Source organism: Trachurus japonicus, chromosome 23 (genome assembly GCF_045865225.1).
Source record: "Trachurus japonicus isolate A0001 chromosome 23, Traja_1.0".
Lineage (NCBI taxonomy): Eukaryota > Metazoa > Chordata > Actinopteri > Carangiformes > Carangidae > Trachurus > Trachurus japonicus.
This window is the reverse complement of record NC_140929.1, coordinates 15,707,717-15,725,041: the sequence shown is the minus strand read 5'-3', so window position 1 is coordinate 15,725,041 and position 17,325 is coordinate 15,707,717. Positions and strand designations below refer to the sequence as shown.

Genomic DNA, 17,325 nt, shown 5'->3' with positions numbered 1-17,325 from the left:
GTGATCCGATTCCTCATGAGACAAATAAGGGGATGAGTTTGGCCGACAAACCAGGAACTTACAGAGGGATGACGGTGAGGTGTTAAGGCACACCAAGGATCAGGCGGGAATACACTCATCACAAATAAAAGTCATAATACTGGAGAAGATGGTCTTGGTATTAGTAGCCTACCATGTCCAAACACAGAAATACCTGCAGGCCTGTGGGAGAGGTGATGAGCTGACACTGGGTGAGATCACAGTCCCATTCACAACTGTGGGCAATTTAGAATCACCAATAAACCTAATTTACATAGAATATCTATCACTGGACTGTTGTGAGTAGTTGGCACAAGGAGAACATTCAAGCTCAACACAGAAAGGTCCTGACAGATCTGAACCCACAACCTGTGGGTTGACGGTTAATACTTCACCACCCCAAGGGGTGATAATTTCATGACAGTCCACCCAAACATGGGAGAAAGTCACTGAAGCAGATCTAATGTAGTTGAATCATCTCAATGACACAGTTAAGAAGGATGCTTACAGAATGATGAGTCTGCAAATCCAGCAATCCAAAGTTCAACAAGCCTATATAGTAAATGGCAATTGTAGGCAGACAAAACAAGGAACCAATTACACTACAAAGACACAGCAAACTAAACATGACCTTCTGGCAACTAAAAGGGGGAAAGATAAGACCACACATAGACGGAAGTCAACCTGATGAGACGATAAGGGGGGAGGACAAAAGAACAAACTGAAAGAGGAATTGGAAATGATCTCATGGGATCCTGGCGTGATGCCTGGTTGCTAAAAACATAATATATTTAAAAAAATATATAGATATGTCATTGAGCAAATTAGCCATGGGAGTACGAGATTGTCTGATAAAAAATAAAAAAACAAGCCCATTGGTCATCTGTGCAAACAGCTTTTAACAACCCACAGTTTTTATTGTCTTGTATTCTTTGACGTACATTGTGTTTATGACGCGAGAAAAGGAGGAAGTCAGTTATATATAGATCAGCATGGTTTCTGCTAGGAAGAGAAGGCTTAGGTGGATGTTTTTTTTTATTGTAACTGTGGTGATGATGATGGTCTGATGTACTACTCAAATGTATGTTCCTGTGAATCATATCAGAGCAACAGGCGCTGTTAGAGATTTGGAGTCTTTTTGGATGGAGTCTGCATGTTCACACCATGTCCTCCTCTTTTTAATAGTTTGTGTGAGTCAGCCCTGTGATAGATTGTAGGACTGTGCAGGACTTACCCTGCCCCCACCCCTCTAGATCCTATGGATAAGCATGGATGGGTGGATTTTTTGTTGTATGAAATATCCACCTAATAGAATTTGTGAATGAATCTCACTGGCGGGTGTCCCAAAATGTGTTTGAATAAAAACCTCATGCATGTAACACTAGACATGCCTTCTGGGAAAACTGTAACCTATCTGTTATCAAGTGAGTAAGCAGTAGTAATGTCGGGAACAATCAACAGCCCTAATGTCAGATCAAGGTTTTTGCTCTGTCACCATGAACTATGATCGTGCTTACAGTAATAAGAATCCTGTTTAATTGAATTATTTCCTCAATGTTTCCTCAAAGTTGTGATTAATTATGACACACAGGTCTAACTGTAAACAAGTCACTGGGGACATGTGGTAATATTTTATGGTTTGAATTTCCTTCATGAGGAAATTGTCCCTGTTTTGGGGAAAAAGATGAATATGAATGACTTCCTATGTAAATGTAAAACTCTTATTTCATTTATTTAAATAACCATAGTTTAACATATTTTTTCAATGGCCATTCAGGACCAACCCAACAAGGAAATACATCTTTATCACACCCAGACTAAAATTGACCCATTCAGACTTTTACATCAACAAGCTCCTCGTCTGCTCATTGGGTGGATTGTGTAAGCCTGCAGGCCCTCAGTGTCTGCACAGAGACGCTACTGTTCTCTTACTGGAAGAGTCCTGTCCTGTTATGAGCAACAACATTTGTCTATGTAAACCAAGCAGAAATAATTCCTGCAAAAGCTGTGGGTAGCACAGTGAACAGCAGGAGGAAGAGATCAGGACAGGAAGATGTCTTCTCAGCATTGAGGCTGAGGCCATTATAGTGTTGGTGCACAGGATGTCTGGCAACTACTATTGCAAATCAGATGTAAATGCTTTCATCAAACCTCTTTGAGCTAACGCATGGGACTGGAATCAATAGAGACAAATGGATCAGAAGTTGAGAGGTAATCTTAATATAATATGTGACTGAAACTAAGTCAACTAACTTCATGAGTTATGAGTATGAAATATTAAATGAAGATAATGAGATATATGAAATGTACTTCCAGGTGACAGCTCAAAGCCCCACTGTTTGTGTGTGTGTGTGTGTATGTGTATGTGTGACTGTGGTTGATGAACTGGTTAAATATTTACAGTACACAGAATGCAAAAAACTGTTACATGCATGTACGTAGAGTCTTTATTTCCAGTAATGCACGAAAACAACAAGGATGTCACACAAATGTGCAAGTGTCCAGCTCTTAAACAAGAAGTGTTCACATACTAATAATATTCAGAAACAGAAAAATATTGATCTGATCTTTTTTTTTTTTTGCTGTATAAAGTCTGAATCTCTGTGACACCAGCCATTGATTGTTCTGACTGACTGTCTCATGTTGAGTACAGTGGTGGCTTTGTCAGAGCTTTTGGTGAAATGTGCAGTAGCCTAACTAGAAATGATGCTGATGAGAGTGAGAATGAAACAAAACACCGAAGTTTCAGCCTGTGAAACCAAAACCATGACTAAAGGAGGCTAAAAGACTCAGTAGACATAATGAGAACAATAGTGGTTAATGACTGATCGTTGGTGTGGTTACCTGTCCATATACTGTAAGGTGTGATGTTTTGTGAGCTTCCAGTAAATGTTGCTGGTATGAGTAACATAGACCTTGATGGGACATTTCTATGAATCTTAGAGAGAAACAGGAAAAGGAAATGCAGAAAACCAGTAGTGCTTGTCTGAACAAACAATAGCATGAGGACTCAGTTCTCATAAACAGTTGAGTATAAAGGTATTCCGTTTATGGGGGCTGGTAGGAATCCTCTACTGGGTGTGGTTCAAAAATAAATAAATAAAATAAACATCTTGCAATTCAGGACAGGACAACAGCAGAGTCCTGACTACCAGGTAAAGCTCTGAGTGTTCAGCAGCACATCACCAGTCAGCAAACGTGTTGGTTGTAACACATTTGTCAAATGACGTAATATTGTGAGTGCATTTAAGTACAGCAATACACAAATACAAATAAAATGTTATTAGTGTTAAAACAAATGTATTAGGGCACAGAATGGTTATCATGAAACAGTGTTATTGGATTTTTTTAAAAAGTAGCAGATTTCTTTGTTTTTTTATTGAAAATAAATTTTTAAATTAGTATGGAAATGGTTTAGATGAATGAACATTTTACACAATATATAATGTAACTTTCTCCCAAACATTCAAAAAACTAATATATAAACTGTAAATAAGTGTAACAAGCAGCACATACACAGAAACATACATAACATTTGAAATATCCCAAGGTCCATGTCTCAACATTGTACACTGCTTTCAACAGAGAACTTACAGTATTTAATATCACAGTGTTGTGTTTGACCGCGACACCATTCTTTGTTTATTCAGAGATCAGGTTGGCCTTCTCTGTGTTCCCACATTGCACTGAATCAGGTATGAAGATCCCTGTATGGGGCTGAGTTTGTAATGCAGGGACCGCGCAGTCAAAGGCAGCAGCTGCAACAACAAAAAATATGGTCAGGTTTGAATTGTACGTGACGTGAGATATGCGGAAATGGATTTGCTTGCAGCGTCATCAAAAAATTAAACAAATCAGGTGATTTTCTTACCCATTTGCTTTTTATCTCTACGTCTTTTCTGTTTCCTCCTCTGATGCACTGAAATGAAAAACGAAGAATGAGATGAGGAAATAAACCAGGGGACAAATTCAGTGGCTGGTTTTCATTCAAATTTTTGAATTTTATCTAGCGCATTTCGCCACACACAATACATCCTCAGTGGGCTATTGTTACTAGGTTACTGTAGGCCGGTCATTCACAGAAGTCATGCTTAAAGCAGAAGTAAGCGATCCGGTCGTTTTGGCTAACTTCCTGTCAGCCGATGGAGTTAGCAGTCCCTGCCCTCGTCCCTACGTCACCACATTCACGCGTATCCCTTGGCTGCACACACAGAGAGGACCGCCCCTTTAATGCCGTTCTCTCTCCTCATTGGATAAAGGTTGTAGGATACAAGGAAAGTTTTCTCCTTGGTTTACAGCAGAGCAGAGTGACTGACAGACCCGTGTTTTGGACCAAACACTCCATATAAGTGATTGCTGTCGGAAGATATAACTATTTAAGACTTATATTAACACAAACATTCCGCTTACTTCTGCTTTAAACTTGATATATGGTTCAAGACGCACAGTGGAAACACAAATCGTCTCATCAGATGCAGTTCAAGTAGAAAGCTTAAAGCTCAAAGACTGTTACAGGTTTGTGAACTTGTTCTGGTAGAATGACAAATCAAACACCTTGTTCACAGGTCGTTACATGTGGGTTAGATACTAACACTGTGTGTTTTGTAGGATCTGTTGCAACTGTTATGACACACTTCAATTAGATATCATTAAAAGGGCTTGCACCCCTTGCTTGGTTTCTTATCAGGACTGTGCCACAACGTGTAAAGGTTGGAAAGGAGGCTGCTGGAAGTGAGCCTAAATCAATTGAGGTACAAGTATTTACATTTCACTATGTCAACAGAGAAGACAATATTGCAGGCCTGAACTTGATACCTACCAGTTAGCAGCACATGAAGCACCAGAGTGATGATTATGATGCCTGCGAGGCAAACGCCAGTTGGTACAACAACCCAAGTCAAGTCCAAAGAAGTTTGATGGCTCTTCACAGGACTGTGATGTGACGGATCTGTGAGGAGAATCGACAGCATACTCGATTGAGAGGCATTCAAGTATTTTACCATGCTACAAGTACAAATACAGCAACAAAAAAATACAAAGATACAGCAGCAAAATGTAGTTATACTTTTAAAGTACCGTAATAGCACTGAATGGATTCATCTGACATGTTGTATCTCATATATTATGGCATCATCATAAACGATGGACACATGGTGCTCAGTCCAGAGGACTTGACACACACAAGAACCTGGACCTCAAATGAACTGTGAACAGCGTAGTGACAGTATGTTACAACCTGACTTTCCTCAGAACCCTCATGTTTACATTCGTCATCCATTACTGTACTCCAAATTCAAGTGGAGTACATTTATTTTTCCAAATGATGCCAAAAACCTTTTACGGCAAACTTCAGAGAGACATACAGTGCATAATGATCATCCCATTAGATGTTGCAAGGAAGTAAACATGAGATAAGTACTGTACCGCAAGAAAAAAAAAAGACAAAGTAGTGGGAACACTTTGCATGAAACATATGTAGTGCTGCAGGTTGTAATTACGGAAAGAAAGAACAAGTTGTGACCTCCAGATCAGGCCTCACAGGGAGAAGAGAAGAGAAGAGAAGAGAAGAGAAGAGAAGAGAAGAGAAGAGAAGAGAAGAGAAGAGAAGAGAAGAGAAGAGAAGAGAAGAGAAGAGAAGAGAAGAGAAGAGAAGAGAAGAGGTTCTCTCCGTTTTTAAGGAGCATAGCCCAAAAACTGTACTTACTGCATTTCTCAAAACAGTGCATGCCCGTGGCTCCATACTTCACATCAAGTCTCTTCACCTGTCAGAGCACAGCAGGTTTAGTCTGACCATCAAGGAGCATACAGTTCTAACTCAATGGACAGATTAACAATAAGCCTACCTGGACACAAGAGCTGCATAGTTCCTCCGAAAGGTTTAATCCAACTGCTTTATTTTTCTCCTGGGAAAGAGATAACATAAAAAAATCTTTGAGAGATTATTGATGATGGTGTTTCCTTTCCTGTCTCTATTGTGTGCCATCAGCCACAACCCATAAATTATTATCCTTCAACAAGAGCATAAAACTTGTTGTTTCATGCTGCTAAGTGTTCCTAAATGTCCTCCAATAAAATGTTATTTTTAGGGTGTAATTAGATCCTGTTGTTGACTAAAGATTGAGACTATGACAAGGTATAGAGAAAGGTTTCCCAGCAACAGAAATAGAAATATAAACAGCAGTAAACAGACAAGAAGCTGATAAGTAACTGTGTAGGCTAGTATGTTTTGATAGCTGCGTCATGCATCCATGCAAGCCACAAGGGGTCAGTGAAAGGTCTGATGGGTATGAAAATGGTGTGAATCTGCTTGTGCCAGAGGCATTCAGATGTTTTACCAAAGTAAAAGTGCCAATACAGCAATGTAAGAATACAAAGGTACAGCAGCAGAATGTAGTCAGACTATTAAAGTTTACAGTAATAGCACTGAATGGGTTAATCTAACGTAACGTATCTCATATGCTATGACCTCATCTTAAATGAGATCAAATTTGATTAATAGTGTTTAACCAGCATGTTACGATTGTAGCTAAGGGCATGAGATAATTCTAAGGGGTTGGGAGATGAGTAAGGTGAGAAAAAAGCGACGAGACATGAAACGATAAAATTGATGTAGAGTAGAGCAGAGTAGCGTAAAACTTTATTCATCCCTGCAGGGAAATTCAGATGTTTTTCTCTAATCTTTGATTTTGGTGGATTGTTGGAATATTTGTTAAAATGAAACAATGTGAGAAGCTAAGAGAGAAAAATCGCTCTGTACTATGGCAATGGCTTTTTTGTTGTTGTTGTTTTAAAAGCTTGTGGTATTATCCATCTATGCCCATAGTATCCATCTTAAAGGTAACTAGTGAGTCAAGCTGTCAGATAAATAAAGTGCAGTAGAAAGTACACTATAAACATAATACTCAAGTAAAATACAACCACATTAAAGTTGAGCATAGCACTAAGTAAATGTACTCCGCCTCACATGAATTTGTGTGTGAGACCTACCACATGTACAGTGTGTGTTTTGGCGATCTGACACACACCAGGCTCTTGGGATTTCGCACACAGCCCCACGGAAAATGTTGCGTCGATCTGTGATGTCATTGTTACTTCATTAGGGCTGTGTTTTCCTGCTGGAACCACTGCCCATGCTGGAAAGTATTATGCATTTGTCATTGAAATTAGCAGTCTTAGCCTACCATACCACATTACATATTTCATCACTTTGAAAATCTTGTTTCTTAGTGATTTATAGACATGATATGTATAATATTGTGATATTCAGATAGTCATGGCATATAAAGTGACTAAGAGTGATACCTTGGAATCTCCCATCAGCAAAGGGGCACCTGGTCCACGACTGAGCGCCTACAGTAAACTGAGGAGAATATGAGATATAATTATTGCAGCTGTTATTGGTAAACAATTTCAGTGAACAGATTAAATCTTTGTTTGAGCTTGCTAGATTTCAAGTGAATTATCACGTAAAATTAAATGGAACAAACAATGGTGTGGCTCACTCTTCTCTCTGCACGCATTTCAAATCACCAATGATTAGCAATTAAGCAAGCAGCAACTGCTCCAAAGCAGTAACTACACGACCATGAACATAAATGTGTAACTAGGCTGAATAAACTGTGGGGTGTTAAACGTTTGAGTTAGACAAGAAGGTGGATATCACCAGTTTTAGATGTGTGAAAACAGGACGCTAGTGCTGTTTAGCTTAGCTTACTAGCTAACTGATAGTAAATAGCCAAGAAACAAATCCCCCCCCCCAAAAAAAATATATATATATATATCGAGACATGTGTTCCCTTGTAAGTTTCTTTATTTGTACTGTATGCAAAGCTAATGTATGTAGTAGGCCTATACAGACATGACAGGAATCAGTCTTCAAATATAACTATGTTTCATAGTTACTTAAGTAGAAACGCATCATACTTTTTTTGTTTGTTTGCTTGTTTGTGTGTGTGTGTGTGTGTGTGTGTGTGTGTGTGTGTGTGTGATGTGTTTTCTGTGGTTGTGTTGGCTACTGCAGTGGAAAGATTTGTGTTGGGTATGGACTCCAGGAAGAATAGCTATGGCCTTAGCCAAAGCTAATGGAGATCCAAATAAATGAAATGAAATGAAATGAAATACTGGAATCAGATAAGAAAGAGGCATAAAAAACAACAACCTTTTCCTAAATCGTACCATACAAGTGAGGAGGCATCTCTAGTTTAAAACTAAAATGAAGCTATTGTTCTTCTACTGTAACTAGGGCCGGGACTCGATTAAAAAAATTAATCGAATTAATTAGAGGCTTTGTAATTAATTAATCGCAATTAATCGCATTTTAATCGCATATAAATATTTGACCTGAGAACAGTGAGAAGCATTTTTTTTTCACATGGATTTTAGTATACCATTGAATGACTGAATACATAAGCTTAAGCATTCAATGTGGTACTTAACCAAGACCAACAGACTAGGGATGCAAATTATCGATTAATTCATTAATCGATATTTGATACATACAGATTAAATGGTCTTTCCTTCCAATACACTATGATGATTACTGTAGTATTTAACTAGGCTACTTAAATCACAGTAGCATAAACTGATTTGTTGAACTCAGCCTGATGTAAACATTAATAAAACTCAGTAACCAATCACACAGGCGGCTCCATGTTGTCCCTGTCCCACTGCAGCTGAGCAGTTAGCGCTATATAGCGCATTTAGCGTGCGCCCGTGTCTGTGTATCTACAGTATGTGCAGGCAGAGATCAGAGATGGTGTTTTAAATAACCATGCTAGCGTTTCACCAGCTCTCATCTCTGCCAGTCAGCCTCTCAAACTGCCGCCTCTCTCGCGTGCGGGCGCACCGCACGTAGACACACGTGAGAAAAAAAAAAAATAATAATAATAATTTATTTTTTTTTAAATAACTGCGATTAAAATTGTTGTGTAATTAATTAATCGTAATTAACGCGTTAAAGTCCCAGCCCTAACTGTAACATTTCAAAGGAGCCAAAGGGGGAAAGGTCATTATTACCTTTATGCACAGTTCAGGGTGTGGATCCACTTTATTAAATGTTATCTGGAAAGCAAAGATTGATAAAATAGTTATTGATGAAATAGCATTTCTCATCGCACGACATAGTACTGTTACTGTTGCAACTACTCATTTTTGTTTGGGGGTCAAGCTTGTTTTTGTCTTAGGCAGTTACCTAGTTGAGACTCTCTGCGTCACTGGTTATTTCATATCAACAGAGAGTTCCCCTCTTAAGTGACACAGCTGTAGGTTTAAATCAGATGACGGTATCCCATAAAAATACAGTCACACTTTCGTCTAAGGGTTCCCAGGTGCTCGACTTGTTGTGGCCACTTCGCTCTCAGGACTTGACTGTAGCTGTTTATATAAACTGTTTGTTAGTTTAACTTTACTTGTAATAACCCTGGGAGTCATCGCTCTCAGAACACGACTGGTTCAGTTAAAAGTCAGCAAAATAAATAATAAAATCTCTTGCTGTCGTCATTTATCTCTCTTCTTTACAGAGTATAAACATTACTAAGTCCTAGAGGAGGATGGGAGACACACATACTTTGCATGTAGCGTTTACTACTATACGTGTAGACACATAGCAACGCAAACAGTCGTCACACTTTGCGCCAACAAAACTATGACAGTCTACGTCTGAATTCCTAATACCTTCCTGATCACTTATCTGGCAATGAAATGCCACAAATGTTAGTCATCTTTCAGACGCGGTTCCTTGTGATCCGTCTCTCGTGATCTGCGTAATAATGGTTGCTTCATGATTTTCATTTTTAAGTGATTGGTCACCAACAGCAGCAGCCAGGAACTTTTTAAAGTTTGTACCTTTCCTCTGCTCACGTTCTGCGAGGCACGTGACAGATCCACACAGGCGCTGCCCTTTCTTTTCTGACACAGTGTGACCACAGCTGTAACAGGACACAGGGACTCCCATGATAGCGTTTCCTCCACTGGGTCAAAGGTAACGCCAGACCACAGTTCTTCAACACCTGTGTTGAGGGGCAGTTAACAGTCATTTACATCATAGGTTACACCACATCACACCACAGTACCATTTACAACTGAACTTTTGAAGCATTTACAAGAAAATTACTCACGGTCTTTGAATGGGCAGACCTGTACCCTGGGGGCATCCATCACAGCAGACCATCCCTGGAAGAGAAAATGAACAAGAAATCAATGAGTTCATGAGACAAGTGACAGATGTGTCAGCTATGTGTTTAAAGGAGTGTTGAGAGAAACTTTACCTCAATGCAGAGGCAGGGCAAAGGTCGGGAGTAAAGGAGGGTGGCAGCCTTTACAGGTTCCTCCTTCTTTATCTGAAAAATAAACAAAGTTTTGTCACATTATATTTATTCTTCCTTTGGCATGCCTGTATGTGCTTGGTGCGTATGAGCAGAGGATTTAGGGAACTGATGACGGTATTGCATTGGGGGCTTTAAATCTGCAACTGTAGAATGTGACTCAGCAAGTGGATAATAATACATTAAATCCAAAGTTCATGACCTACTGACTCACTTGGCAAAGAATGGTTTCAAATATCATAGATGGCTCTGATAGAAAAAAAAAATCATTAGCAAGTACAGCCACGCTGCGTTTTACTCTGTAATCCCCTGAACATGTTGTACTCTGTCTGAGTTCATATTCAGTGTCTTTAAAGGCAAAACCTGATTCCAATGAATAGAGGGACTAACCAGTGTCATCTCCCCTGTGCCGTAGCAGATGAAACCTTTGTGGCACAGGCGGACATAGTAGTTGTGATCCTCAAGCATGTCCGACACACGGACGCTCAGCTCCTTCCTCTCTGGGTTTACATTGTATGACAGCCTACCAGCTGAAAGAGACGGAGGTCAGTGTTGGTGAAAAAGATATTCAACTTCAACAAGCCTACATTGATTGATTTTCAAACAATGAGGGATTAAGGTCTTAAAGTCTCTGATGTGTATTTTAACTGCACGTGGCTGACACCCAAAGCCCAAAAAGCAGCTGAACCGTAGCCCAAAGCCATGTGTGTAAAGACTATTGATGACTTAAACCTCGTCATTGTGACATGTTTTTTCCATTTTAATTTTGTCAGTTAACTCATTTTTAACTGGAACTGGAGGGTGTAGTTGTCCTTTGTCCTACATCTTTATTAAAGGGATAGTTCACCCTAGAATGATATTTCGCTCATTATCTACTCACCCTCGTGTTGACTAAGGGCTGGAAGAAGTCTCAGAGTCCACCGTCCCTTCTCTGAGTTACAGGGGGTCTTGGCGTAGCAGTGCATGTCCATATAACGGTTGCAAGGGACACCAGAGCTCTTCGTAAAAAAACACACACAAAAAAACATCCAAATACCTCCATGCTGCTCGTATGTAATGTCCGTCTTGTGCTGAAGCCCCAAATTGCGTAATTGTCCCGAAAAAAATTAAACAAGTCTATATTTTAAGCTTGTTTGTAGCGGAAGCTTCTCGAAGCTCCTCTTCCTGGTCCGTCCAAATCTCGCGTGATTCGCAGTAACCGCACTGACGCCGGCGCAAATCACGCGAGATTTGGACGGACCAGGAAGAGGAGCTTCGAGAAGCTTCCGCTACAAACAAGCTTGAAATGTGGACTTATTTAATTTTTTTCGGGACAATTACGCAATTTGGGGCTTCAGCACAAGACGGACATTACATACGAGCATCATGGAGGTATTTGGATGTTTTTTTGTGTGTGTTTTTTTACGAAGAGCTCTGGTGTCCCTTTGCAACCGTTATATGGACATGCACTGCTACGCCAAGACCCCCTGTAACTCAGAGAAGGGACGGTGGACTCTGAAACTTCTTCCAGCCCTTAGTCAACATGAGGGTGAGTAGATAATGAGCGAAATATCATTCTAGGGTGAACTATCCCTTTAAACTTGTTTGCACTGGCTTAAGATACATGTAGTACTGTCTTGGCCTACCCATCAACCGTCATATTAAAAGCTTAACATAGAACAGCCTCTATGTGGTTTTTGTGACCTGAACTTTAACGGTGTGAGTAAGGCCTACAAAAGAACAAAACAATACTGGTGGGAAGAAAATGTGCTTTACACAGCCTGTGGTATGAAACCATAACTCACCAAAGCTTTTCTGTGCCTAGTTTGCTTAAGAGAAGTGCACTTACTGATGCATTCTGGGACATGTCTTCTCAAGTCTTCACTCATGCACCCTGTGGAGAAAAGAACAAACTTGAAAAGATGAAACATGGCCAAAGGTGACAGCAAAGCAAATGTGACGTAACTCGCTCCTCCTGGGTGTACAACTTTTTACGTAATCATAACAACTTACTACAAGTTTCCGAAACGTGAATCATTAACATTTATCTTAACATAACTGTGAAAGTGTTTGTCACGATGCCTGTCTCTAGCAGTTACAAGGAAACACTTCACCATTACCATTTATTGGCCTTGTCTGCTTACTATGTAGTTTATCTTAACTTCAGTCTCTGTATTTCCTGTTTATGCACGTCCCCATGAGCGTGTGTTTGCATAATTATGCAAATAGACACCACATGTTCTTACCTGGAGCTTCATAGGTACTAGTCCAGGATATGCCACAGTAGCTTGGCACGGTTTTCACTATTACTTGCACTTGTTGGCTCGGAGAAACCTCAGTGCAGTCATTTTCAACTTCCACCTTCAAATAAAAGATAAAGACAAACGCACAATTTGTCATACTTCTGCTGTGTTCGCCAACATCATGGAAACTGTTGTATGCGTTTGGATTACAGCACTGATGTAGTTCCTCTTGTTCTACAAGATAGATTAAATGAACACAACAACAGATCCACCTTTCTCAGGGCTGTTGACATTACCTGCTTCCCTGACATTTTTCCTCGTGACGCTTTTGTGAAGCTGAAAATTTGGCAGTTTATCATCATTCCTGTGCTGACGGTGCAAACAGACAAACCATGGATGAACTCTGTGGGAGAAAAGTGTCAAACAGTAACAGTTGGTTAACCATTCAAGAGCTATTAATAGCTGTCAGCATGAGTTGGCACTTGTGCACTTTCCAATCAGGAAGCACAGTTTGTTTAGCATTTTTCGTTGAATGAGCGATTAATCACAGGGATTTCCCCACTCCGACCCGGATGGGTAAGGCTAAGGTAAGGGATTCAGGAGAGTTTACTACAAAGCATTGCTGCAATGGGCAAAATGTGTGCATATTTTGACCTTATTGGATTGTGCAGTTGTGTGCAGAATCAGGAAGAGAAAATGTCAAATGGCACAATCATTATGTGAAAGAAGAAGTTTGGACATAGAAAGCAATTACATTTATAAATCTGACTTCCTTCACTGATAATGTGGACAAGCTTTCATGTATCGCCACAGATAATCATTGCAAACTTATCAAGTTACACTCTGGCTTGCCTACACCCATGAGTTGCATTTAAAACTTCCTTATTAGCACTTTTAAAGAAGTTGGGTAACAAGTGGGAGTGAAGGTCAGAGCCACCTGACGAAATAAATGCAGACCAAGTTATTTGACTAAGCCGTTGGCAATTGCTGGTCCTGATATTATTAAAGCATTGAATGAATGCTGTGCAAACCTTTTTACAAAACACCCCAAGAAATGAAGTGTTCTGCTGTTTAGTATCAAGATACATTCATGACATCAGATATAAGAAATTTGTAAGCTAGACAATTAAGTATAATTCAAGGTGATGTCACTACCTGGCACGGTCTGGTTTCCCCGAAATCTACTTTCATTAACAGCAAGTTAATGTGGGAGTAGAGTTAGGGTTCATTCATCCTGTCCTCAGCACAGAATGGTAACCCCCCTGTGTACTGTATCTCCTTATTAGTCAACTTTTTATCTGACAGCATCATCCAAATAACATTTTAATGTGTTTCATACTAGCTTTTTATTTGATTTATGACCACCCGTTAAAAAACTCTTACTCTTGTCAGCCTGCACTGTGCCAAATCCTAGAAAGTTGTGTAGCCTATGCTACTACGCTAACATCAGCATGCTAATTATAATTTTTAGTGACAAAGCATGACTTAACAAAAACATTCACAATTTCATACCAGTAAGTTGTAACACAGTCTTGACTCTGAGGTGTAGTGAACACTTCTGCTTCCCCTCACAGCTCATGACTGTGGAGACGTCGACCTGGCGCAACACGGAGGCCGTGTCGAAACCTTCAGTGCCATTCCGACATGGAGGGGGGAAGGCGTCTGCACAGATAAACATGAACACATCATTTTTGCCTTCTCATCTTGACTCATACAGTCATACATCAAAACACCAAGTGACCTCTGTTTGAACAGTCTCAGTGTGTTTAATGGCAAAGCAAGCTAATATGGGGTGTGTGCTTCTTTGGAAAAGAGGCCTCCAACCTTCCAACCCCCGCAGCCAAGCAAAAAAGTAGCAGTGCTATTATTTCTTCCTCCTTCATTCTTAAAGAGGAGAAAAACATGCTCACATTCCCTTCAGCTTTCCTGTCCTTCACAACATCATGACTAACTGCTCTTAAGTGCTTCCTGGCCTTCAGTCAAACCCTTTCTTCACATGTTCTGCTCAGGTTTAAAAACATAAATCTGCCGCCCACATGTCTGCAGTCAGTGATCAATTGCGTGGCAGGGTTACAATAAAATCTGATATTTAGGCTCCATTACACATCAAGAATGCAATTAAAAGGTTTTTCATGCCCTATCATAGGTGATGCACCCTGCTTTCACTGGTTTTGGTTTTCGTGTTTCACTTGTTTCACACGCAACTCTGAGCACTGAATAACATGTTTGCTGGTAAATTGGCAACATCATCAGTAACAGTAGGCGAGTATTTCTGCAGAACTGTGCTGTGTGCAAGTGATACAATGGGCGTGCGTGTCCTATACTCACAGTCTGCCTTGGTCTTGCAGTGGAGACCCTAGAGCGAGAAGCGATAAAGAGACAGTCAGGCGCTGTGATTCTCCTCAGTGAAAACAAAGAACCCAAAACAAAGGAGTTTTCTACATCCTCATTGCTCCTTTAGGGGATTCCCAACATGTAATTTAATTGTCTCAGTCCATTTGCAATCTATTAATACTACAGCGAAGCTGCTATCTTTTCTAATTGCTACCTTGAGTGACTTTATGGTCTGTTACACAGTGATGCAATTCAGCCAAAGAAAACAAAACATGGATTACAGTAGCAGGTTTACTTCCAAACCTCTGTTATATACATCCTTGTTTATTCACCTTGCAGGAAAAACTTTTCGTTTCAAAACTATGTCAGATCTCGGCAGCTACTCCTTCACCTAGTGATTGCGTGATTCGTTTGCGTGATTTTTTTTTTTTTTTTACTTGTTTGACGTAGAGGTTTTTTTTTTTTCTTTGATTAAATGTTGTTCTTCACTTACACTTTCAGTGCAGTATTTTTGAAGAAGTATTGTTTTGACCTATTAGCTTAACCCTGAAAGACCAAGCAGAGCCAACATTAGGTCACTGTGATGTGTTGAACCAGGAGAAATTGTGTTTTAGTTGTGCAACCCTGAGAGAATAGTTTAAATCCTTTCCAAGTCACTCAAAGACTCAGAGAAAAGTCAACATGGTTTGTTAACTATCCATGTAGCTTAACTGGTGTTTCCTTCTTAAGCTAGTAAAGAGTAAATGATTAAGTAAGGAACCTGTAAGGGATTCCTTAAGTACTTTATCCTTCAGGAACTAAACACCAGCTTATCTCCCTTAACCTGAACACCATTGTTTGTTAAATGCAGAAACATAGAAACAGTAAAGTGAGTAAAAAGTTGAGTAACACAGTGTTAGGAGTTGGCTATACAGCTTGAGCACTTCAGCTTGGAGAACCTTTAAGAAAATCCCAACTCAAATCATTCTACACTGTAAGTGAAAACAATACTCATGTTAGATTTTTGTTTCTTTTTAAACTGCAGTGGATCATGTTAGCAGGAGCCCTACAGTAATAGTGCATGTGGCTTCAGTGGAAGTAGCACAGTGCAGCTGCCAGCATGGGTGTGCTTTTTTTTTTAACCTCTGGGGAAAAAAATATAATATTGAGGAACAGCAGTACTTTTAACTTAGGCTAGTAAAATAAATCACAGCGGCTGTACTAAAATATTAAAACAACAGAAGCACAGTGACAGAAGAGGGTGCACATCATGGGATGTTAATGCTTCTAAGGGTTACCTGAGGACATGTGGTGCCACATGTGTCTATCCTCTCCAGTCCTTTGTTTTCTGCTGCAGCTCCATTCAGGGCCAAATGAAAGCAAGACAACAGCAAGGTAACACACAGGATCATCATCATCATGGACTAGTCTTCTTCTTCTTCAATCTGTTACTTTGTCTTCTCTGTCCCCAGATTCCTCCTCTCTTCCTCTCCACCAGGCTGAGTGTCAGGGTCTGAGGTTTGGGGGGGAGCCTAGCAGATGGTTGGATGGGGAGGAGGCTCTGGTGTTGTGTGTGTGTGTCTGGTGTGTGTGTGAAGAGCCAAGCACAAAATGAAAGACAAGCAGCAGAAATGAGTGGATTTAAATGCTTGACAATGGGCGGAGCCTCCTGAATATCCTTGTTACTTGCTGTATCAAAGTATAGTGTTACTGTTATACAAGCTCATCCTTTTTGGCTCTTCATTCATTTATTTATTTGTAATTAGCAAAATTAGCTCTTTAGAAAAGAATTAAAGCAATTATTTGACTGCCAGATATTAACCTGTAATACAAAATCCCTCTCAGCACTGTCATCGCCCCACAGCAGACATCAGCAGGAGATTTACTGTCTACTTGGAAAAAACACAGTCTCTTCCCTGAAAGAAATATACATTTTTACTGTAAAATATATTGTAAATACCCAGCTTTAGACTTGGACTAAGAGGCTGAATTCTTAAGCGTATTCAGTATCATGTTCAGTATATCTGCCTAAATATTTTGATGGTTGAATACTACAAGCAAAGTAGGATTATATTTTGGAGACATAATTGGGATTCTGGGTTTGGGGCGTGTGTGTGTGTGCGTTTGGTGAGTGTGACAGGAAAACGTTTGCGTCATGTTTGTTGACATGTTGACATTTGGTTGATATGTCAACAAGCAAAATTATTTTTAGCCAAAGCATTCATTTGTCATTATAAGTCCCCCTGACGTTTCACTACCCTTTATGGCCGCAGAGAGAGGACACTTCCTCTTAGCTTCATTGCCTAAAAGTGCAGCTTGAAGCCTATAAATATCTCTATATATCTGTATTTTAGACATCCTATTATATTTGCATTTAGAGATCCAGCAGTGACGTCTGTTTTTGCTCGCTGCAGAAGCTACACTTAGCCGAGATCACTGCAGGTGTTCAG

The 17,325-nt window shown here is 39.9% G+C and overlaps 1 protein-coding gene across 1 annotated transcript; it reads right to left on the bottom strand.

The window, feature by feature from the left end:
• Window positions 1-3,310: 3,310 nt before the first annotated feature.
• Window positions 3,311-16,473, bottom strand: il17rel (interleukin 17 receptor E-like). The gene is made up of 18 exons (XM_085769642.1): window positions 16,174-16,473; window positions 14,891-14,918; window positions 14,075-14,224; window positions 12,859-12,965; window positions 12,566-12,680; window positions 12,169-12,213; window positions 10,731-10,870; window positions 10,284-10,355; window positions 10,134-10,188; window positions 9,862-10,025; window positions 9,034-9,078; window positions 7,321-7,378; window positions 7,006-7,151; window positions 5,862-5,921; window positions 5,723-5,780; window positions 4,838-4,966; window positions 3,890-3,937; window positions 3,311-3,776 (listed from the first exon to the last, which is right to left on the bottom strand). The coding sequence occupies exons 1-18, from the start codon at window positions 16,294-16,296 to the stop codon at window positions 3,661-3,663; spliced, it is 1,659 nt and encodes a 552-aa protein (XP_085625768.1). The 5' UTR covers window positions 16,297-16,473; the 3' UTR covers window positions 3,311-3,660.
• Between the last annotated feature and the right edge of the window lie 852 nt (window positions 16,474-17,325).

What these genes read in the sequence shown, in the direction of transcription:
- il17rel (XM_085769642.1), bottom strand. Translation starts at nt 16,296, where the DNA reads ATGATGATGATGATCCTGTGTGTTACCTTGCTGTTGTCTTGCTTTCAT. An exon ending in GTGGCACCACATGTCCTCAG is followed by an intron (nt 14,919 to 16,173) that starts GTAACCCTTAGA and finishes TTCTCGCTCTAG; the next exon opens with GGTCTCCACTGCAAGACCAA. An exon ending in CTGCAAGACCAAGGCAGACT is followed by an intron (nt 14,225 to 14,890) that starts GTGAGTATAGGA and finishes TTATCTGTGCAG; the next exon opens with ACGCCTTCCCCCCTCCATGT.